Source organism: Labeo rohita, chromosome 21 (genome assembly GCF_022985175.1).
Source record: "Labeo rohita strain BAU-BD-2019 chromosome 21, IGBB_LRoh.1.0, whole genome shotgun sequence".
Lineage (NCBI taxonomy): Eukaryota > Metazoa > Chordata > Actinopteri > Cypriniformes > Cyprinidae > Labeo > Labeo rohita.
The window spans coordinates 17,502,461-17,527,967 of record NC_066889.1 but is presented as its reverse complement, the minus strand read 5'-3'; the positions used below and the strand labels follow the sequence as shown (position 1 = coordinate 17,527,967).

The 25,507-nt window shown below is 37.8% G+C and overlaps 1 protein-coding gene across 3 annotated transcripts in view; it reads right to left on the bottom strand.

Annotated features, from left to right (window-relative positions):
- The window catches only part of nectin3b (nectin cell adhesion molecule 3b), an 87,775-nt gene that overhangs the window by 9,299 nt on the left and 52,969 nt on the right, over nt 1–25,507 (bottom strand). For 2 of the 3 annotated variants that reach the window (XM_051093228.1, XM_051093227.1), the window contains exon 6: nt 3,211–3,355. In XM_051093228.1, coding sequence (XP_050949185.1) covers nt 3,211–3,355 — 145 coding nt within the window. Of the gene's footprint in view, nt 1–3,210; nt 3,356–18,061; nt 21,736–25,507 lie in introns of those variants that run through there. The other variant, XM_051093226.1, reaches the window with a different exon arrangement.

Genomic DNA, 25,507 nt, shown 5'->3' with positions numbered 1-25,507 from the left:
GCCTTTTGGATCTAATATGTGATGTGAAAAGGGAAAAGAACAAGTTTGGCAAAAGCCAGATTCGAACTCGGGTCTATCGCGTCAAAAAAAAAATCACTGTTACACGTTTTACCACCTCTGCTACTGGGACCCTTGTTCAACAGGCGTCTTTTGTAATGTTTTCAAGCCCAACCCAACCCAACACTATCTCACAACCAATCTGTATGTATTTTATGAGGTAGAGTACCTCACTTTTTGTTCAGACCCTAGTTACGGGTAGGTTTTGGGGCGTGGTTAAGGGTAGGTCATTCGTATAAATTCATACGAATTGGGGAACTTGTAAAATACGTACAATTTAGCAAAATTCAGTTTTGTACGAGTGAGGTTGTATGAATTAGCCACCTTGTAAAATATGTACGAATTGCCACGAGATTGGGTTGCCCAACCACACGTTTGGTGGGGGGAGTTACTGTAAATAGCCTATGCCAACAAGGTGATTAATTACCTGTTGAACAGAGATGTACATCTGATAAAAAATAATTTTGTGCATGTTTAAGAGCACACTATAGCTAACAGACAGCTAAAAGCCATAAACTCCTAAATGCATCTCGTGTGAACGTCCCCTTAGCTGTCATGTTTGGATAACAAGCTCAGGTCATATTACAGCAGAGACTACAATGGAAGGTTTGAAAAAATTCTGAGACAAATTCTAAGGTCCACAAATCATATGAAGTCCAGACATTTGAGCGCTGAGAACTGTCCGCCTGCTGCAGTTCCCTGATACAATTTTCCCTGTGAACAGCTGTATCACGCGAGACTCCACTGTGACCTCATCCTCATGAGAACCGCATCCATCACTAAGGCTTGGAAGACACGATTTTTTGCTATGTTTGCTTAGCTATTTATATTCTTATATTTACACTAGTTCTTTATTTTATAGAAAGCGAGAAGAACGTTCCATATTCAGTACTATATCTGCTGACACAAACATTAACAACCTGTGGTAAACTAACAATAGTCGGTCCCTGACAGAATAAAAACATCTACAACAAATCTATGTGGTTCTGGGCACAATTCATTTGTAAACCTAGGTTTACCTAGGGTAATTTGCATATTTCTATGGTCAGTAACAACTGGACGAACATATCTCTGTTTGTATTATTTTACTGCTTGTCCATCTGAGACAATCTTGACAAGAAAGATTCTTCTAGCTGTTTTAAGCCACTCCAAATCTACAAAAGCAAAACAACAGCCATCACCGCTCAATCGTTTGACCATGTGTTTGACAGTTGTTGCACATTTAGTCATTTTTCTACCTAACACTGAATCTAAACAGCGTGCGAAAGTTTACTGCTTTTCAACCAGCTTTGTGTTGCTACAATGTTGGTAGTACAATTAAATTAACAATTTGTATTGTTTTTCCATATTTCTCCCTCAGCTACAAAGTCTGCTGGATGACATAAAACGCATCATCCAGCGAATTTCTGACAGCTCCAGGACTTTTGTGAAAACTACAGATTGTACTTCCCAACACAGAAGTTACTTTCAAACCAAGGTGCTTTCAAGGTGAATTCTTGTGAACTTTCGCCCTCACACGAAAATCCCATGGAATGCAATTAAAATGACTAACCCTAACCCACGAAAATTCACCATTTAGCATATTATCGGTTGTCTATTGTAAACAACTCTAGCAATTAATTATTTTATGTTATACTTTTGGCACATTAAAAGAGATGCTAGCCCAGGGTTAAAAAGTAGTGCTAACAATACAACTGCGAAACGCCACTTTACCGCGGATTAATTAGTGCCCTTAAACCAAGACTAACAAGATGATAACCCAGAGTTAAGTGCAGCGTGAAAAGCCCTGTGGAGCAGAATCTCTGAGGAGCATATTGGAGCTGCTTTTTGAAGGCTGTGGGAAAAGGGAGACCTCCAGGCTGGCTGAAATGAGACGTCTGTGGGCTCACGTCTCGAGACACTCTCAGTGACAGAACAATAAAGCGTCTCTTTTTGCAAGAACCAAACAAAAACAACTGAAAAATCAACATGCGCTGACAAAAAAGGAACCAGCTGAAGCTCCTTTGCCCACACAAGTTCTGCAATGATGTATCATGTGGTAGTCTCTGTATACTGCAAACACAAATACACAACTGTAGCCTATTGTGACTAGTTTCTCTCTGTGATGACATACAGTTGCCTTTCCAGGAAGCAAAAGGAAACCATCTGATGTTGTTCCCACTAGAATAGAACATTTACAGTCTTGACTGCTCAGTAATAATTGACTAGACAAAATGTATTATGGCTAAGGCGGCTAATCAAAGGTTAAGCCGTAAGGAGGTGCTGTAGCGTGAAATACTTCGTTCTGACAGGCCAACAGGTGAGCTGGACAGAGCTGAAGCGGAGTGTAATGTACTTAATGATATCCTGACTGGACAAACAACAGTTTTTCACTTCAATAAAACACATATGTGACTCTCAGTAAATCGGTTTAGCATTAGACCAAAACTGTACCGCATGACTACGTCAATGAGCACATAAAGCTACTAAGAAATTGGTTTCATGCAATGTTTTCCAGTCAAAGTGAAGTCTGAAAGGTCAATGGCCAAAGGGTTGCAATAGTTAAGTTTAAGCTGTCATTCCAGTCCAAAAGGACGGTCAGGAAGTTGCTGAGGAAGCATGGTAATGATTAAATAATTCACCAGGTAAGTGCCCCAAATGTCCTACACACTGAAGGTCCACGTGTGGAAAAGCAGGTGAATGTGAAAATCCCAGAGCTTTCTGACCCTGCATAGACAGCAATGCAGCTGACACGTTGGCCCAGAAAGGTCATTGTTAAAACAGTCTTTGTGACATCATTGGTTTAACCATATTTTATGAAGCTACTCTCATAAACAAGCAGTGGAGACTGACACGGAAAGACAAGAAATTGAATGAAGTCATTATTTTTGTTTTTTTTTTGCGCACAAAAAGTATTCTTGTAGCTTCACAATATTACGATTGAACCACTGATGTCACTATTTTAACAATGTCCTTACTACCTTTCTGGGTCTTAAACGTGTCAGCTGTGTTGCTGTCTATGCAGGGTCAGAAAGCTCTCGGATTTCATTAAAAAATTCCTAATTTGTGTTCAGAAGATGAACGAAGGTCTTATAGGTTTGGAACAACATGAACTATCCCTTTAAGAACATTACACTAAGTGAAGATGTCAGTGAAGATACTGCATATACTCACACTTTATCTGTATACGTGGGTGGGGGAGCCTTGCGTGCTGTGATGAGGACGATGGTGAAGACGGTGATGAGGAAGAGCGCCAGCACAGCTCCCATCACGGCCCCAGCAATAGCCATGGAGGATGTCATCTGCTTCTGAGACATGTCTGAAAGGCACCGCAACACAGTGAGCAAAAACAAAAGCTAATTAATAAATAAACACAGCCAGCGAAACTGGAGGTACATCAAGTTCCACTAAAATGATCTTCAGCGTGTTACAAGACAAGACAAAACCACTGCTGATCTTGGCACAGAACAGATAAATGCCACAGATGATAACAAAAAGCACAAAACAGCAAAGCAAAGCCTGTTAAAGCAACTCACAACTGTATGTAACATGCTAAAGCTCAGTGTGTGGATGTAGATTGTAAAAGACAAACAACAAAACAGCAAGAGACTACAAGACAGCTCAGTTAAATAAAGATGTGAATAAAGATGTGACAACCCCAACAGTGAAGACAGAGTCAGCAAAAACCGAAAGCTCATGCAGCCAGAACAGTTGAGAAATATAGATAGATAGACAGATAGATTTACAGTTTACATAAGAAGAAAAACTGTGGAAGGTAACAGCTTGATTTGAGAGAAAATATGTTAAATACAGCCTTTTCTCTTCTTATTAAGATTATTATTATTAAGGGTTCAAGCGTGTAGTGCTGAAACCCTACTGTAATTGTTAGAATGGCCAAGGATCAGCAATCTCCACGTAAAACTGATTGGGCAGACCAAACCGTAAGTGGTAGAGACTTGAAACTTTAAGGGATGGTAGTACTCACACCGTCTGCAACGTCACCAAGGCTCGCCCCTGACAGCGGCACAACAGCAATCAAAAGTACGAAAATGCTTGTCACTCCTAAACCCCTGTTCGCAGGTTCAAGTGTCTTATGTCATTGGAATTCTTGGTTCAAGCCTCACAAAATCAGTCGATCACGAGCCTGGTGAAATTTTTGGGTATTTTGGACTTTTTGAAAACCTTAAGTTTTGAAAAACTAGTTTTTGAGAACTAGTCATAGGTTTTTTCGCCTGAACTGAACTAAAGCAGTGCAGGAAGAATCTCTGGACACTTAATAAACACACACAAAAAAACATAAAAATGGCCATAACTACGCACTCGTTTGTCCTATTGACATGAAAATCGGTCTTAGCCCAAACTATAAGGACATTTGCGTATTTCAAAAAACATGGCCGCCACAGGCCAATGAACTTTGAACACCTATTAGACAAGGTTAACAGAGGTCATTTGGAACGAAACTTGGTGAACCTGTTTGACTCACAACCCTAAAAGTCTCTGAGAAATTTTAAAGAAATCGGCCACTGGGGGGCGATGTCACATTTTTTAAGGGCTTAAATGATTGTATATTGTTGCCCAGTTTTTCACACATACGCACAATATTTGTATCATACAATAGACCTCCTCATTTCCAACAACTTTGCCTCTGGAACCACTGCGGTCAATCAAACCATTTTTTAAATGATGGAGAAAATGTAAAGAAACCTACTTTTGTGAACTAGTCCCAGGTTTTTTACTCAGCCTGAAAAAAAAAAAACACTCCAGTGCAATTCTCTCTAGGTCAATAATTATCAAAAAAAAAAAAATGTACCCTTTGGGAAACTATAACAGGGTCGTTTAGAAAAGGGGCCTGTCCAAATATACCCAAAAGACTATAAACAACAAAAACCTGGTGAGCACGTTACAGGTAATTTCATAAAAAGAAGGAGATCGGACAACAGCTGGCACTACAACGTTGAAAAAACCCCCATCATATTTCTATGGCAAATTACCTGTATTTGCCAAAAATGCTTCTTTAAATCATTGATTTAGGTGGTTATAGGCTTGCTAAAAAATGTTATGTCTTTTCATATGTGCTTAAATGCCTTAAAGCGCTTGAACCCCAGTAATCGCTACTTTCAGCTATATTTATTATTATTCGATTTATGCTTCATACAAAAAAACAGTTTTTTGTTTGCTTGTCCAGAGGCCTATAGCTAGCTAACATTTACATTTATATATTTAGCAGACACTTTTGTCCAATATAACTCAAAAGAAGGAACAAAAGCAATGTTTATGTTTTAGGAATGTTCACTGATTACATTATTTAACAATTACTTTAAATTTTTTTTTTTTTGGGAAAGCTGACATTTTTTTCCTTATTTATGCAAATTTTGTGAATAATATATTTCTGTTTTTCTTTTTTTTTTTGACAATTTTTCCCTATAGTACTAACATTTTCGACTAAGTGAGTTACAGTGACCACAAAAGTGTCATTTTCAAACTTTAATGACTAAAGCTGCAACAACAAGAAGAGTTTCTCATTAACCTAAAGTAGAAAATTCGTTGTCTTTCTAATTTTCAGTTAAAATAACAGAAAATGGTTACTAATCAATTGCTATTAAGATACTGTCTTGACAAACTTACATCTTTTCAGCTGCTTTTTTGTTTTTTAACACCCACTTCTCAAGATAAATAAAATCAATTACCAACCTATTATTTTCTTATTTTCTACTCTTAAATGTGTCAAAATGAGAGTAAAATGGGGAGAAAACAGCAATTTATAATCAAAACTTTTTTTTGCACATTTAAACTTGACACCTACATTCATGTTACACAAAGGCAGATGCCAGTGAATAAATCAGTATTTTACAGTGCACATCCTCTGTCTGATTTAATGTTAAAGTATTTATTAATCAAGACTCAGAGAGCTAGCTGTTTGTTTTTACGGCGAGTCAGGTGGATGGGTGGGTTGTGCAGAGGTTGGCAGGGGCAAGCTGTAGTCAGCCAGCTCTAAGGCTCAGTAATTAGGACCCCATGCTGCCCTCCTTTAAAGCCTGCTGTTACTGTCTTTCCCACCCCGCCGTGCTCTTATGCTTTGCTGCACTCCTTCCTCCAGCTTTCCCTTCCACTCTCTTTCTCTGTCATTACAACCTCCTCTCTCGTTCGCTTTTACGGTGAGTTTCACACTCTTGCGCAACTTCATTTAGCAAGTTCACCAGAATCAATGAGGTTTCTAGCTCATTATCCCCACAACGGGACTCCTGTAAAGGATTACATCCATTAATTAAGATTAATTAAACTCAAAGAACGCCCTTTTGGATGATCAACAAAAAGGGTGGAACAACACCACCGCATTACTCAACTTTTGCCACCTGACTCATGGTATGAAACTCCATTTGCGGTCATTGACCAAGAAAAAAAATGTGTTTAGCAATGTGCCTTGTTTGTATTTTTTCCTTAACACAAATCAATTAAACGTATTATTGAGTGTTTTCCCTTAAGGTTTTATGGTCGAGAACCCAATAATTACCACAGTACTGTTACTGTTAGCTCACCTCTGCTCTCACAGGAGAACAGAACAGGATGTTCAGTCACAAGTCATTCAATAGTGATCGTTTAAGTGTAGCAAGCGGTAAATATTTGGCCTGCTGAGCACACGTCCGGCTCATGAGGGGCCTGACAGAAGCTGGCACTGGAAGAATAAAGACAGTGAGAGCAGGAGGTCGAGAGTGTAAGGTGTCAGTAGGAGAGGGGATTGTGGCTAAAAACAAGCTGTGATGGAGAATGCTGGCAAAAAGTTTGGCACGGAATTGGAGGTTTGGCACAGTGGTTATTCAACCACGCTTGTGACAGATCTTTGCACAGCAAGTCCATACGGCAAAATCAGAAGGCAGTGTAATAAAAATACGATTTATGCAGCCTGTGAAGAGTTAAAAGCGAAGTAAATTCTGTGCCACTAGCTGGGAGATATGGCTAAAAACATTTTAACAATATTTTTTACCCTCATATCATTTAATATTGATTTTTCATTATCATAGTTTTCATTTTATACCATCAGAGGAAATGCATATGTGAAACATGGCCATAAACAGGGTTATGGATTGTTTTATCAGTTGTTTATTATTCATGCAACAGTGTATAGAGTGTTTTCACGACGCATCATCAATTGGCCATATTGGCGGCACAGAACGTAAACAATGCCACTGAACCGAACGAAACTGCATATTTTGCAGATTATTGCTGCTGAAAATGGTTAGTTTTTTCATTTTATATACATATTTTGGGCTGTACTAATCGGTCGGACCGGGAAAACATTTGGAGTACTATAGACTGCCAAAAGTTATAACAAATCAAGGAGAAGAGTGCAAAACTATCTGAGGAACAAAAGGCATTTGTGGTTGGCCAAACTGAGCCAGGATTTCCAGAGCAAGAATCTTGACAACATTTGTGTTTGTTCTTATCAGTTTCAGTCAGGTAGGTGAAATATTAAGCTAATATCTTAATTAATACCGCTCATATGTATCTTTACCACCTTTTAACTTTAGTTTGTCAAAATATTGTGCCCTTTCCTCCTTACTTAGTCCTTCTCTATTTGATTAAGCAGCTTCCACACGTTTTTTCCTCCGTAGTTTAAACAGCATAAATTAGCAGAACACCATATTCAGTAGTACATTAACCGTGCAATCCATGCTGTTGTTTACATCCCAGTATCATCAGTATGGCCGCGCATCCAGGTAACTGACCAAATTGTGACATAAGTAGCCTACAAACTCTATATTACTGCTATCACTTTCATTAATAACCATTATAGATTATAACTTTGTCTAGTGCTTTTATTTATCTTTTTAGTATGACTTTGTAACCAACGTTACTACACTGAATGAAACAGCAAAGACGTCTTCATGGCTAGTGTTTGCCTATTTCATTTCATTCTGTAACCTAGTGGTTCTGGAGATTTGTGTACTAGTGTTAAACGCTACTGGTTTTTAATAGCGTCAATAACGTTTCTGACAGATAATATCATGATGTTTTTCTTTTGCCTTACTGAATGTGGTATCCTGCTGTCAACCAACGTATCTGTGGGTTTATTTGAGAAGTGTCAGTGTAAGTGCCGTCGATGCAGTGTTGCCAGGTATTGCTATAAAAACCGAAAATTAAATAATACATTAACCGAAATTAGTTTAAATATTTTGCAAATAAGATAAGATATCGCTAACCCTAGACTGCAACTTCCCACTTTATTAAGTTTCTAAGGTTCGAATTAAGTGGAAAAGAGAAGTCCAAAGACGCTAATAAGAGCTGGATCTGGCAACACGCTGCGCCCACGCCCTCACTCACAACTCTCTCAAACAAGCTTTGTTTACTCCGTCAGCATCTCGCACTGATCTTTTTCATACCATAGACGTTAAACATTTTTAAAAACTGTTTAATCTTAATTATACATGCAGACACTCATATGAGGAGTTTTAAACAGCAAATTAGTCATTCAGAGAACAAATTTTATTTTTGAACATGAAAATTTTACCGAGTTCTGGACCTCGGTGACCACGATGTGGGATACATTTCTTTTCCTTATAATGGTATGAAATAAATACTGTGATTAATATTTGTTTGCTATACCTTGAGAATAAATATAATATGGTGGTAATCTCCACAAACTGTAAATTTTATGGGTCTGACTTTCGGTCTCATCCGCGTCCAGCTATTTTTAGCTGTGGGAAACAGTTTGTTTTGCTGGTTGATATTGCAAATTGGTGTGTTTTACCATATTATTTTAATGTATTATCTTAATTATGAACACACTGGTTTGTAGTGCAAACAGTTTTACAGTTTAGCGCACGTTGTTATTGTTCTCATTACTTCTTTATAGTGGCTAATGAACCGAAAGTCTCACCCATATGCTGCATTCACACCATATCGGAATTACCGTAATTTCGAGATGACAATGTGACGTTCTACTCGGAGCTGTTCACGTCCTCAGACTCGGAATTATATTTTTCTATGGCAACACTATCAATACCTAAACAGAGCCTACGTTGGTCAGGTGGTACAGCGGTCATGTGGTACAAGTCATAGCTCTCAGAAGCCTCTGAGTTTACAAATTGTAATTACGAGTTCTACGAGGACGTAAACAGTTTTTACAAGTTGGAATCTCATAATTACGGGAATTCCGATATGGCGTGAACACGCTTAAAGGCTTACTTCTGCATTGAAGCATAAGGTGGATATGAATCCTGGAATTTTGTATAAGGGTTAAGCATTTCCCCACACAGATTCTGGTGCAAATTCACCACGTTGACCTCTAACCTCATAATGCTAACAAGACGACATGGCTAGTTTTGCACAATATCCAAAGAGTTAAGGGATTAAGGATAAGAGAGGAACTCTGTTAGAAACTGAGAAAGTTCCCAACATTGTGTTGTTTCTTCACTAAATCTTCTCGCTACCCTCCACACTCTTCTGTTACTACTTAGCACATAGCTTAGCATCCAGTCCAGTGTGTCTCTATGTATAGCTCTGTAGATGTTTTCTGGAGGTTTAACTTCATTTGGGATTATATGTGGTTCAGTGTACGGGAACAATGGTAAGGGACGGTGGCAGTGCTGAGAGGGGGCAGGGGAGAGGCCATCATTCTACCGTCTGGCGGGTAATACCACAGATGGGCCCCCCACAGTGAATCACAAGACCCTTTACAGTTCACTTCAGCAAGGGTTAAAGCTGTCGTTTGGTCCACAATATTCAACTCAAAATACATAAGCCACAGACATTGGTCATTCACTTTAATCTAAATAAAGAAATGATTTCCTGTGTGAAAAAGATACACTTTAGAGATACTTTAGGATTGTTACTACAAAAATAATATACCTTAGATTAAGTTTGCAATGAATTAGTTTAAATAAATATTAAATTTAATTAGCTGAACATTGGTGTTTTTTCAGTAGTAGGACTTTATACATGGTTAAAGTGTATTAATGAATGAACTGACGAGGATTTATTGAAAACTAAAACTTTAATTTCAAAATATCAACATTACATGTAATTACAAATGACACGCATCAATTAACATGCTTTCCAATGTTAGTCCACACGTCAAAATAAGTAAGCTTTTTTAATAATTATTAAAACTTAATGATCTAAAATACACTCTAAAACAAAACGTTTAAAGGGATGGTTCACCCAAAAATGAAATTACCCCATGATTTACTCACCCTCAAGCCATCCTAGGTGTACATGGCTTTCTTCTTTCAGACGAATACAATCAAAGTTATAATAAAAAATGTCCTGGATCTTCCAAGCTTTATAATGGCAGTGAATGGCTGTTGAGATTTTGAAGCCCAAAAAAATGCATAAATCCATCATAAAAAGTACTCCACACAGCTCTGGAGGGTTAATAAAGGCCTTCTGAAATAAATCAATGCATTTGTGTAAGAAAAATATCTTTATTCAAAACTTTATAAATCGTAATCTCTAGCTTCAGTTAACTGTTGTACATGAGCTCACGAGAGAGTAGTGTTCCAGACACTTTTTCTTACACAAATGCGTCAGTTCACTTCAGAATGCCTTTATTAAAGGAGAAGTTCACTTCCAGAACAACAATTTACAGATAATGTACTCAGCCCCAGCGATATAGGACGATTTTGAAGTAGAGGGAGAAAATACGATCAGAGTTTTTCGACATACCCTAACTGTCTTGAACCAGAATACACAGAGCTCAGGGAGAGCAAGACAAGATGAGTGTTTGACATTAAAAAGTATATAAATTCTATTATTTTTATGAAAATCATTTCGCTAGATAAGACCCTTCTTCCTTGGTTGGGATTGTTTACAAGGTTTGTTTGGGATCGTTTGAAGCCGCATTTAAACTGCATTTTGAAAGTCAAAACTCGGGGCACCATACCAGCCCATTATATGGAGAAAAATCCTGAAATGGTTTTCCTCAAAAAACATAATTTCTTTACGACTGACGAAAGAAAGACATGAACATCTTGGATGACAAGGGGGTGAGTACATTATCTGTAAATTGTTGTTCTGGGGATGGTTCACCCAAAAATGAAATTACCCCATGATTTACTCACCCTCAAGCCATCCTAGGTGTACATGGCTTTCTTCTTTCAGACGAATACAATCAAAGTTATAATAAAAAATGTCCTGGATCTTCCAAGCTTTATAATGGCAGTGAATGGCTGTTGAGATTTTGAAGCCCAAAAAAAATGCATAAATCCATCATAAAAAGTACTCCACACAGCTCTGGAGGGTTAATAAAGGCCTTCTGAAATAAATCAATGCATTTGTGTAAGAAAAATATCTTTATTGGTATATAAATTCTATTATTTTTATGAAAATCATTTCGCTAGATAAGACCCTTCTTCCTTGGTTGGGATTGTTTACAAGGTTTGTTTGGGATCGTTTGAAGCCGCATTTAAACTGCATTTTGAAAGTCAAAACTCGGGGCACCATACCAGCCCATTATATGGAGAAAAATCCTGAAATGTTTTCCTCAAAAAACATAATTTCTTTACGACTGACGAAAGAAAGACATGAACATCTTGGATGACAAGGGGGTGAGTAAATTATCTGTAAATTGTTGTTCTGGAAGTGGACTTCTCCTTTAAACCCCCTAAGCTGTGTGGATTACTTTATGATGGATGGATGCACTCTATTTTGAATTAAAATCTTAACAGCCATTTACTGCCATTATAAAGCTTGGAAGAGCCAGGGCATTTTTTTTTTTAATATAACTATATATTTGTCTGAAAGAAGTCAGTCATATACATCTACAGCTTGATGGTGAGTAAATCATGGTGTGTTTTTTTTTTTTTTTTTTAATTTTTGGGTAAACTATCCCTTTAAGTTGGCACACTACAAGTGCATATTCAATACAAATTAAAGGGTTGTTGGATCATACTATAGTAAACTGTAAATAAACTTGGTGTTTTCTGTGTTGTGTGTAAATATGCAAGCTCTTGAGCTTTTTCTTGAACTATTTCTCTCAACAAACAACATCTGAAATCTGTCAGTTCCTCTTCTGTGGTTCTCTTCTTAAGTGCCGTGACTATAATTCAGGTGCCTTTTAGTGGCTCGCTTTAACCCCACTAAACTTAAGACCTTTCAGAGGTGAGTCCAGACTTGAACTGTATCCTTTGAAGGTGCTCTCATTCCCTCTAAGAGATGTTTACCAAGCAGATTTTAGATTTGGAGACTCATGGCTCAGAGCAGAGGTGATCCCAGAGTAAAGGAGGATTAAATGAGTTCACACTCGCTTAGAGCCGGTTCAGAGGTGGCAGGCATCTTTAAATCTGATTAAAGGGATCAGGTGTTTTGCTTAGACTGAGTGTTATGGGTCTCAGATTGTCGTATCAGACACGGACACCCCGTAACTCATTCAACGCTCTCGGCGGGTATTTGATAACAAGAGCTGGGTGGGGGATAAAGCACCACAATGCATTCTGGTAAATGTTACATGGGGAAAGCTGGCCCTCCCTGCTGGCTGACACCTGATAGCCATATTGGAGTGCAGGTAGGGAGTTTGTCTGTGTTGGACCGGAAAAGGTTTCTGTTTTGTGTTCACAACCCATGAGACTTAATTACTGTGAAACTCAAATACAGTTTGTGGGGCGATGGGAGGTACTGGAGAAACGTCCTTGAAAAGGGCAAAGGTTTATGATGCAGCTGACCAAAAGAGCTCGGTGACTCATAATAGAGGTCACTAGACAAGAGAAAGACTGCCACTTAAGTAAAGTCAAAAGGTTTGTTCTGGCAGATGAAGGGAGATAGGTAGGTCAAGTGTCAGAGGTTGTCTTCTGTTGTGAATGCCATTGTTTAAACTGACAGATTTTTATGAAGGGGTTGTAGTGTCTGCAATTGTAGAGAAGAGCAGCTGATTCTGGGTGGTCTCCAGCTATCAGAAACATCTCAAAAGATGGTTTCATGGCGATGCCATAAAAGAACCATTTTGGGTTTCCAAAAGAACCTTTCATTACCTTTTTTAATAACCTGAAGAACCTATATAGAACATTTTGTTGAATATAACGTTCCAACAGAATTAAAGCTTCTTCATGCGTTGAAAAACAAATTGTGTAGAAACCATTTTCACTCAGAAAGTGTTATTAAATTTCACAATTAAATTACAAATTATATCTTACATTTTCTTGTAAAACATACTCCAAGAATCATTGTATGGAATCCTGTTTCTGCCACTGAATTAAAAAAAAAAAAAAAAAAAAAGGTAATTGCAACTCTCATCTCACAATTCAGTAAATTCATCTCACAATTCAGACTTTTTTTTTTCCTCTCACGATTTTTTTACATCTTGCAATTCTGACTTTTTTCTCAGAATTTTGAGCTATATGCTTGCAATTGTTATTTATAAAGTCAGAATTCTGATCTTAAAAACTTGCAGTTCTGATAAAATAAATCAGAACTGCAAGATATAAACTTTTTCTCAGAATTGCAAGTTTCACACAATTGCAAAATTTTTTCTCAGAATTGCAACTTTACATCTCGCAATTGTGAATACATGTGCAATTCTGAGAACACGTCAGTCTTTTTCCCCCTCAAAAATGGACTTAACTCGTAGTTGCATGTTTATATTTCACAATAGCAAGAAAAAAAAAAAGTTATCATCTTGCAATTCTGACTTTCTCACAATTATGAGTTTACCACGCAATCCCAAGAAAAAAGTCAGAGTTGCAACTTCGTATCTCGCAATTCTGACTTTATAACTCACAGTTGCAAGTTTATATCTCAGATTTATATATCTTTATATATCTATATCTATTAGATTTGTGATATACACTGAATAAAAAAAAGGTAATTGTGACTTACAATTCTGACTTTTTTCTCAATGGCAAGTTTATATCTTGAAATTCTGACTTTTTTCTCCAAATTCAGATATAAACTGACAATTCTGACTTTTTTCCCCTCAGAATCACAAGTTTATCACACAATTCTAAGAAAAAAAAGTCAGTTGTGACTTTATAACTCGCAGTTGCAAACTTATATCTCATAATTTACATATTTATAGCTCAGATTTGCGATACACTGAATATAAAATAAAAAAAGTTTACATCTTGCAATTCTCAGAATTGTGTGATAAACCTAATTACGAGTTATAAAGTGAGAATTGTGATATAAACTCTTTTTTTTCTTAGAACTGCAACTTTATATCTTGCAATTCTGAATTTTTATTGCAACTTTATATCTTGCAATTCTGAGTTCATAACAAGCAACTCTGAATAAACATTTTTTCCCCCTCAGAAATGGACTTAACTTGCAATCTCAGAATTGCTCAAAAACATTTAAGATACTAATTCGCAATTGTGAGAAAAAAAGACTTTATTTCTTATCACACAATTTTGAGAAAAAAAGTCAAGAGTTATGACTTTATATCTCGCAATTTTGACACTATAACTCACAACTGCAAGTCAGAATTGTGAGATACAAAGTTGCAATTACCTTTTTTCATTCAGTAGCTTCCCTGCTCATTGTTTTATTTACAACTTCTATTTACAACTTCTTGACAAGACTTTCATAATTCATAATTAAAATGTCATAATTAAAAAATCTTGTATGAAATGATTTTATTCTGCTGTAATCCAAATTCAGATTGCAATTCTTCATTAGCTACCTTAATTCAACTTAAATTAAAAAGGAATTCAGTTCCAAAAAAAACTGAAAAAAAAAAACAGTAAAGAGAGGTTATTTTTCTCTTTTTACATTGAATTCTTAAAGAGATAGTTCACCCAAAACTGAAAATTCTGTCATTAATTATTCAACCTCATGTTGTTCCAAACATGTAAGAACACAAATTAAGATATTTTTGATGAAATCCAAGAGCTTTCAGACCCTGCATAGACCAAAAGGCCCAAAAAGGTAAAAAAGCATTGTGGTACTCTCCTGAACGTGTGTTGAAGACTCACACAGAAGAGAAATTGTTGAATACAATTGTTGTTTTTGTTTTCTTTGGGCACATACACTGTAAAAAATAAAAAAACACAATTTGTTGAGTCAGTTTAAAATAATTTGTTACCCTGCTGCCTTAAAATTTTAAGTTCAATCAACTAAAATAAGTTTATTCAACTTGAAATGTTAAGTTGGACTAAGTAACAACTTCGATATTTGTGTTTGCTAAACTTAACAGATGGGTAAGTAACCCAGCTGCCTTAAAATTTTAAGTTGATTCAACTCAAATATCCAAGTTGTCACTTAGTATAATTTAACATTTCAAGTTGAATAAACTTTTTTTTGAGTTGACTGAACTTAATTTTAAGGCAGCCAGGTTACAAATTATTTTAAGTTAACTCAACAAATTGTTTTTTACAGTGTAGCTTCATAAAATTAAGGTTGAACCACTGATTTCACACGGACTATATTAACAAAGTCCTTATTACCTTTCTGGGCCTTGAATATGTTAGTTACGTTGCGGTCTATACAGGGTCAGAAAGCTCTCAGATTTCATCAAAAATATCTTGATTTGTGTTCTGAAAATGAACGGTCTTATGGGTTTGGAACAACATGGGGGTGAGTAATTAATGACAGAATTGACATTTTTGGGTGAACTATCCCTTTAACGATGACAAAAATTTGCCATGAGCAAAGGAAACACATTTAGTGCAGAGTATTTTTGTTTTTATATATTTGTCTTAGTAATACAAGATACATGACTTCTTGAGAACCAGCTGGAGGCTGATTAATATCACTGTATTTGGTTACATATTTGTACACCCCACCTAGTATATCTGTGACTGTGAAATAATAAGGTGTAGTAACACTTTCCAGTGTTGTATTTCTGATAAATCTGAGACTCTCTAAAACGGAGCAGTGAACATTTAATAACAGCCTACCATTGAGGGAACGACTTCATGACCACTGTGATGTATTAGTGGAAAAAAATGTCATAAAAGATGGATATCTGAGAAGCAGAAAGAGTCACAAAATGACAGATTTTCCAAAGGAAATATTCTCTCCGGAAAAAAAAAAAAAAAAAAAAAAAAGGAAGAAAATGCCTTGGTCACAATGATAGATCACAGCCTTTTAAAGTGTCCATCTTTTATAGAACGAATTTATAATGCCATATTTCAGCTTCACGCATTTCATGCATTTTTGTTGCATCGTCCCCCGGTTCTCCTTTTTAACCTTGGTCCATCTTCGACTCCTCCCTTCTTCCTTTCTCAAGCTCCCCCACCCATTTCCCATCTCCCTTTTTTCCGCAGAATGGCCCTCTTTCATCCACTCTCTAACCTCTCTTGTTTCTCTGTGACAGGAGACACAGGTATCCCTCAAGAGAACAAGCTTTCTATCGTGAGCTCGGGAAGAGTCTGTTGCCATGGGGACGGTGTCAATGGCCTGGAAGGGGGTTGTGGCAAACAAAACCATTCTACCGGACTAATTTAACCAATCAGAGGCTCTCATGGAGCAGGGAGGGGGTGCGGTAGGTAATACTGCTCCTTAGAGAATCTATTCAAACAGTGCAGTGGGAGACACTGACCTCTTCACCCATGATAGTGTGACTGCTCGTATAATGAATGACATTGTTATTTTCAGTGAGGTAACCTCACTTTCCCGGGAATTATACAGTAACCTGGACTTAAGATACCTGAAGGAACGAAAGTGTCTCTATTCTGCCTATTCTCTAAGGAATAAAGAGCATGTTTGTGTCATTTCTTATCACTGAGGTAACTAATTAATGGCATTGTTTCAGTGCTGCTTCTATTGAAGTGGTTCTTAAACATAAAGTGGTTCACAAGTTGATTGGCTGTTAAAAATGGACATAGAGAGAGCCCTATGAGTTCCACAAAACAGAAAACACAGATGGAATCACTGAATCCAGTCATGAAAATGGAATTTACTGCAGAACACAGAATGTTGTGAAATTTTCCAAATTTTAGATGAGTAAGTCAAAAGTAGGTCAGTACACAAACCAAAACACAATATGGACTAGTGTCTCTGAATATTAAGCTGCAAAAATACTATTTAAATATGAATCCTGCATGCTCTGCGTGTTTCTGTGTGAATGAATGGCGCGGACGTGCAGTTTTGTTTACTACACACACACTGAAGCGCACGTGACGTTTATGGTGTTTTCAGCATCTGCTGCCTCAATATATGAGTACAATCTCTAGAACTGCTCTAAGAGTCACTTCATGAGCATTTTACTGTTTCTTGTAAGAAAAAACGTATACATATCATATACAAACAGAAATGTAAAGGTCTTCACAGCAACCCGTCAAAATAAAAGTTCAGTTTAACTTGAAGAAACTGTGACAGAAATATATTACTTAATGTAATTATAGTACTACTACTAGTACTAAAATTATTAGGAATATTTACCAGAAAAAATATTTACCAGAATTTATTTACCAGAAAAAATGTAAATACACAACAGTATTTCTGGGGAAAAAAAAAAACTAAAATAAATAAATAAATAAATAAAATAAACAATGTAATAATAATGCATGCAATAATATTTTTCTTTTCATAAAATGAATGAATTGGAGATGAATCTGATTAATAAAATATTTAATGAAACCATTAATGGAATACAGAAAATTAATGAAACAGAATTTGTTAAAAATTAAATGTAATTCATGGGGCCTTAAAAATGTAATTTTTGTTAGACATTTAATAAATTGCTGTAAAAGCCTGTAAATGTTGTGATTTCAAATGATTAGACATGTTTTTTATTAATATTTTTCTTAAATGTAACCATTAAAACAAAACAGAATCCAGAAAAATGTAAATGTAAAAAAATAAAACATGGAATTAAAAAAAAAAAAAAAAAAAAAAAAAAAAAAAACAGAATTGGGGAAAAAATAAAATGTATATATATATAAACTTGAGAAAAGACGAACTCTTAAAAATGAATTATTTTAACACGTACACGGTACACTAGCCTTGGTGAGCATAAAAAAAAAAAAAAAAAAAATTAATCTATAAAATTATATATATATATATATATATATATATATATGTATATATGTATATATGTATATATATATATATATAAATATAGTTATTTTTCATTATTAGATTTTTATAGGTTTTTTATGGGTTTATTTGATCACATTGTAAAATATTACAATTTCAAACACCTCTTTATTTCTATGTTGGCAAAGCTGAATTTTCATACAGTCATTACTCCAGTCTTCAGTGTCACATGATCCTTCAGAAAGACATTCAGTATGCTGATACCCTTTTTTGATCCTTAATATTGATGTTGGAAATGGTTGTGTTGCTTCATATTTTTTGTAAATGTGAAACGTTTTTTTTTATGACTCTTTGATGAATATAAACTGAAAAAGAACAACATTTATTTGAAATAAATATAAATTGTAAAAGAACAACATTTATTTGGAATAGAAAAATTATATAACATGCAAATGTCCTTACTATAACTTTTGATCTTTTTTTCACAGTTAAATTGCATTTAGTTTTGCATTACTTTAAAAACAATTAAGTAAATCTGTGAAACAGTAAACAAAATACTGTAGAACATTTTTATTAATTCATTCACTGAATGAATTAATTTCAGTGCATGCCTATAGTGAAATTGAGGCCATGCCAAGATAAAAGGTATAAATCAAGAATAACTGCACATTACTAAAAACAATGGGTAACTATTTTAAAACTCCAAATTTATTTTACCCAGATTTGGGTTGCAAAGGGTTCCAACGCATGAAGTTTGAGAACCACTGCTTATACGATCATTTTACTCCTCCTTTATCTTGAATTAAATCACCACGTTTCATGAGCTGACTTTGGACACTGACTCATTGTGGAACTTTTGATGACTGTAATTACCAGGTTGTCCCACCACCAGCTGATCGGACAGGATGACAGACTCACCGACGGCTATGAAACATAAACCTCTCAAACACCATTTAGTCCCACTGCTGTGCTTGATCTTCCCTTCATCAAGCAGCTCCCCCCATCTCCTCTCACACAGCTCGACAGAACAGCAGTGCAAACACAAGAATCAACAAGTCCATAATCCACCCCACTTTAGGGCTATCCTAGGTAAGTCTGAGAGGAAGTTCAGCCCCCATCCACAGGAAGCTTTCAACCACAGGCTTTCCCACAAAATACGCATAAGGTTTAGAGCACGAAGGGATCTTTGGAGATGAAGTAGGTTAACCACAGCAAAGGAAAAGTGGGTGTGAAGAATACATCCCTGGAGGCCTCCAGGAGCGTAGAGGAGACCCCCACAGGGAACATTTCTCCAGCTGAAGCAACCAGTCACACCCAAGACCTCAACGTTCACCCCTCCAACCAACACAGAAAGCATCTGAGGCCTAGTTATAAAACAAAGAAACATTTCACAGAAAAAAGGTGCTTTATTTTCAAAACAAATGTATCCCAAAGGTTGATTTTACAAAATAATGCTCATCTATACATTGCAAATACATTTCTTCTTTGCTATTCTTTTGTTTTTGTATTTTCTTTTTTTTACAGTAGCTCTTTTGTAAAACAAAAAAGTGGAAAAGACGTTCTGGAGAAGTGTACACGTGATCCTCTCATCACAATCCGTGTAATGGTGGGTTTTCTAGTGCATCCACCATCAAATCTCTAAATCCAAACAAACTAAGGTTCTCCTAACTGCCAGCATATATACATAACAACCTCGTTTCATTGAATTCTTCACCTCAGCATTGTACACATAGACGTTTTAAGTTTCACTTTATCGTAACTCTTTAATGTGCACCGTGACTCAAGTGTCACACGTCGTTTAATGCGAGCAAAACAATTACGTCATCTGAAAACCAGCAAAAAGCAAATGCTACACAAAACAAGGTGGTGAACAAAGGACAGCACCCAACCTGACCATGCCTTAAAACTACTCGCATACTTCCTCTGAAAAGATACTCGCTTGTACGTAACTTCCGCATGCACTTTACAGGGCACGTCTTCAGTTTAAGGCACTACAATATCTCAAAAACCAACCATACGCATCTGCTAGCTTATTAAGATCCAGCCAACACAAATTTAACGACCAATAACTGGCGTGTTAGGCTATCGTCTGCTGCGTTAAATTATGTGCGCGAATGAGATCTGAGACTAGAAATCTGAACACTATTGCACAGGCAATGAGCCGATTCATCAAAACACTGTTGGTGATTGGATTTACTGTACATATTACAGACACACACACACACAAGAGACTCGATTTGACGTCGCTGAACGCAGTCGAGGAGGTTGTTAACACTGGGCAGTGACGGTCTGACGAAGACAAGCCAGACAGCTACATCAATACGTTGAACAATGGCAGTAGTTTTCAAAGTGCATTGTCCAACCGTCTTCTGCAGACAGACTCGCACGGCGGCAAGCATTTCCGATGGCACAAACAAAAGAGATCCAGAGCTAATACAGTGACGCGGCGGTATGCAAATGGAAGCTGAATTGATACAATTACAGCCACCCCATTTCAGCAATCATCCTGTCTGGCTTTTGCCCATTGGGCTTTATCAAATCCAGCACGGTCGGTCCTCCCTGTCTAGCTCCTCCCTACGGCAACTCTGAATGCGAGTAGAGAAGAAATAAAGGTTGCCATGGAAACCGCCAGGCTGTTGACAGGAGCTAATTTCTGCCTCCATCAGAGTGACAGCATTGAAAGTTGACGTGACTCATTGAAACTCGTCGCTCACGGCGGGGGTGCTCTAAAGCACTTATCGACAGGTTATCTCAATACAAATTGCATTTGTTCAAACTGCTTTCTTAAATAAATCACACAGTTCACCTTGCTGTGCAAGGCTATTGATTTGGCAACTTAAATCACCCCTGGTGAAATATAAAGCAGATGTCTTGTTGCCTGACCAATCTAAGAAATGAAGACGAGAATTATACCCTCTCTTGGTCCCAAAACATCCATGGCTATGAACTGATTAGGCTAATGTACAAAAACAAACCGGTAGGTGTAAACTACTAGAAAAGGTGCGTTTCCTACTAATTTTCTACTATCCTTGCAGTCTGAAGCACTTTGTAAGTGTCCACGCAGTCTCTTCCTGCTTCTTCACACATACCACTCCCTCCGGGAGATCATTGAGCCATCCGTGTGCGACACGTAGTCGTTGTCGTAGCAGTCCTCCGGCAGGTAGGGGGAGCCGTTGCTCATGACTTGCGGAGCGGCGTACCTGCGGGGCTCCGGCTGCATCGAGCTCCTCTGGATATGATGAGCTGGACTGAAGCTTTGCGGATGGACAGGGTGATGGTTGCTGTGGTAGCCGTGCTCGTGGTTGAGATGATTATGGTGATTCATTTGACCGGCGGCTTCCCTCAGAGCTCTGCTGCGCCCGTTGGGCGAACGCTCGCGGTCGAAATCGCCCCACTCTTCTCGATCCTTATCCGGGTAGATGGTGCCATTATCCTGGTTGGATTTGAGCTTGGTGTCAGGGCTTCCTTTGCTGTAGACTTGCTGGAGCTCGTGGGGCTGGGGAGCCTTCTGCATATCCGAGGGGCCGTGATACTGCTTTGTGTAGTAGTCGCCGCGGAACGTCCGCCGTTGGCGCTGATAATAAACCCCGCCCAGAATGAGCAGCAACAGCAGGAAGAGGGCTCCGCCTACAGCCCCACCCACAATCGTGCCTAGGCTCCCCTCCGGCAGAGGCGCGAGGGTCGGAGAGGTGATGAGGGCTCGCTGCTTATTGCCGGACACGGTGGCAGAGATGTCGGCGGTTAGGAGGCGCACGGGGGTGGTGGGGGGCATGGTGGTGGTTGAGGGAGGATCTAATGGAGGGAAGGAAGGAGGGGGGCAGGAGGAAGGGATGGACAGACAAAGAAAAGTAGATAATGTCAATGCCAGCTACATCAGTATATCATTAACAGTCATATGAATCTGCTTCCAAGATTGTTGATCTTCTAGCATGACATATAGCATGAATAACAGAACTATCCTCTATTGCTGTGGACGCAATAGTTCCAGGTTTTGGGTAAGATCTTTTGTGACTGTAAAACCTGAAACTGTTGTCCAGAGTAGTGTTGTCAACTTCTGTACCAGTTGCTACTGAAATTTTAAAAACGTCCATTTCCCGCTAACATTTGAGTGCTTTGAGTTGATTCTTAAAGGGTTACTCCATTCCAAAATTAAAATTTGGTCATTAATCACTTAACCCCATGTCGTTCGTCTTTGGAACACAATTTAAGATATTTTGGATGACTGGCAAGTAAATAATGTCAAGGCTCAGAAAAGTATGAAGTATGTCGTCAGAATAGTCCATCTGCCATCAGAGGTTTAACCATAATTTTACAAAGCTATTAGAATAATTTTTGTACGGAAAGAAAACAAAAGTGCCATTTTGGAGAGTATCCGCTGGGCGCAAACTGTGTATGCTGTTATGTGTCAGCTGTGTCATGCGGATACGCTGTTTCATTCAAATCAAAACGTAAATAAACATAGAAAACGTATCTGTATTGTATGGCTGACACAGAAGAGCATACACTGCTTGCGTCCAAAACGGCACTATGGTGACTCTGAGAACAAAAATTGTTGAATAAAGTCGTTATTTTTGGTTTCTTTGCGTATAAAAAGTATTCTCATAGCTTTGTAAAATTATGGTTAAACCACTGATGGCAGATGGACTATTTTGACAACGTCTTTCATACTTTTCTGGGCCTTGACAGTGTTATTTACTTGCCAGTCAATGGGACAGTCGCAAACCTGACGGTTTTCATCCAAAATATCTTAAATTCTGAAGACGAACAAAGCTTTTACTGGCTTGGAACGACATGGGGGTAAGTGATTAATGACAAAATTTTCATTTTGGGGTGGAGTACCCTTTACACATGTTTGATTGGCCATAGTGTTCACACACTCAACAGATATGACTGTGATTGGCTACAATGATCAGCGCTTCACAATCTTCACCGAGCGCTCGCACAAAAGCAAAACGGGAGCGTTTGAAAGCCTTGTCTGTTAGCTGATCCGTCTATATGCAGTTGTAGCCAATAACACACATATCTGTTGAGCATGTGAAAAATGTTCAATCAAATATGTTTAAGAATCGGCTCAACAGCACTCAAATGTTAGCAGAAAATGGGCGTTTTTTAAATTTTAGTACCGACTGGCACCGAAGTTTGTATTTTTGATTACACTAGTCCAGAGCAAAGACGACAAAAAACATGGAAGAGAAAGAAGAGTTGGGATCTTCATGATAAGGGATTCATGAGGAGCTACATACTAACATCTCCAGCTAACACTGAAGTACAATCATCTGCAACAATGAAACCTAATGAGCAGCATTTGTGTTAGCTGAGAGAGGGAGTATGGATGACCACATAGCTGAGTGATGAACAAACTAAATGGAAGGAAGAGGTCAGGGAAAGGGTACGTGCTATTGGGGGAGGGGAGTGGGACAGGCATCGAGAACACCCGAGGATTGGGTGGCTGTTACGCCCTAACTGCTAACATGGCTTGACTGGTGCTAGGATAGAAGATTGCGTTAACGCCATTACCATGCATTGATCGTTTAATTGTGTTAGGAAGCAGCGTGTAGCGTTTCATCGCATTCTGGGGCATGCATCTGGACTATGCAAGCAGCGTTCTCGGAGACTGGAAGCTGAAAGTCAAACTATCCCATTACGGAGTGTCCTGTTCCCGGCGCAATGAGAGCTATTTGGCTGGCTGCGAAGTGTGTGCATGCATTGAGTGCAGAACGTGCGAGTTCACTCTCAGGAGTCAGGGCTGTGAGCTCTTCAGGGTTACGTGGTTCAAATAGTCCAGCTAAAGTGGGGAATAATTTGCTCATCCTCGCCGGAATGAATAATAAAACATAGCATACATAAAGCATTCCTGGACGGTATTGTTCCCGCAAGGTTAAAGGTAATTTGGATGCATCTGTGGGTCTGGTGAGTGAATGTATATGTACAGTATGTGGGAAAGAGCATGTTTGAAAATGTCCTGTTCATTGTTTCGGCAACATTTTTGATATATAAAAAAAGTTCTAAATCATTTTCACACTCCCACGATATTCCCGACACAAAGACTTGTTGCATATATTAAACCACAGGGATAGTTCAACCAAAAAAGTTATCACCAAGGATTCTAACTTGGGGCGGGGTCCCAAGAAAGGGAAGGACATGGTCTAGAGATTCCTGGTTGTCATTATTTACTCGTTCTCTTTTCAGTTCAACTCAAGAACTGAGTCAGAGCATAAATTGCTTTTTTGAGATTAGATTTTTGAGATTGTTATTTTCAATGAACTAGGACGGAATGATTCATTCAAGAACCTTAAAGGCTTAGCTCACTTCTAAATTAAAATCTCCTGTCATCCAAGATCATGGATGTCTTTCTTTCCTCAGTTAAAAAGAAATTAAGGTTTTTGAGAGAAACATTCCAGGATTTTTCTCCATATAGTGAACTTCAATGGGGATCAATGGGTTGAAGGTCCAAATTAGAGTTTCAACGCAGCTTCAAAGGGCTCTACACGATCCCAGCCGAGGAATAAGGGTCTTATCTAGCAATACGATTGGCCATTTTCTAAAAATAATAAAATTGTTCATACTTTTTATACTTGTCAAATGCTCGTCTTGCACTAGCTCAACTTCACGCATCGTAGTCAGGCTGGAAAGTTCAAGCGTGATGTAGGCAAAAGCACCAACCTAGTGTTCACAAAGCGAACGTGCAAAGAAAGTCAAACGCCCTTTACAAAAATGGTAAAACAATGATGGCAGACCATTTAGAAGTTGGAGGAGAAAATCAGATGGGTTTACTACTCTACTCTAACCACCCATTACCTTTCCAACATCATTACGTAACACGTTAAGTCATAGACGCACATCGCAGAGTTAGTGCAAGATGAGCATTTGTGGTTAAAAAGTGTATAAATATTATTTTTTTTGGAAAATGACTGATTTTTTTTTTTTTGATAAATAAGACCCTTATTCCTCGGCTGGGATCATTCAGAGCCCTTTGAATCTGCACTGAATCTACAGTTTGGACTTTCAACCGGTGGGCCCCCATTGAAGTCCACTATATGGAGAAAAATCCTGAAATGCATTTCTCAAAAAACTTTAGATGGAGATTTTTTTCACCCTACCCTACCTTTTTAAATCGGAGTACACAGATGAAGAACTAACCATGCACGATCTTTCCAATGTGATTAGGTAATGCGTGAAGTCATATATGTTCTTTGCATGGCTAGTGCAAGACGATCATTTATGGTTAAAAAGTATATAAATTTTCATTTTTTATTTTTTGAAAATGACCAATCGTTTCTCTAGATAAGACCCTTATTCCTCGCGTAGAGCGTTTTGAAACTGCACTGAAACTGCAATTTGGACCTTAAACTCGTTAATCCCCATTGAAGTCCACTATATGAGGAAAAAACCTGGAATGTTTTCCTAAAAAAAAAAAAAAAAAACACTTTCTTTTCAACTGAAGAAAGAAAGACCTGAACATCTTGGATGACATGGGGGTGAGTAAATTACTAGGAATTTTTAATTCAGGAGTGAACTAATCCTTTTATGGTTTGTTCGTGGCCAGGGACTCAATTCAGTAATT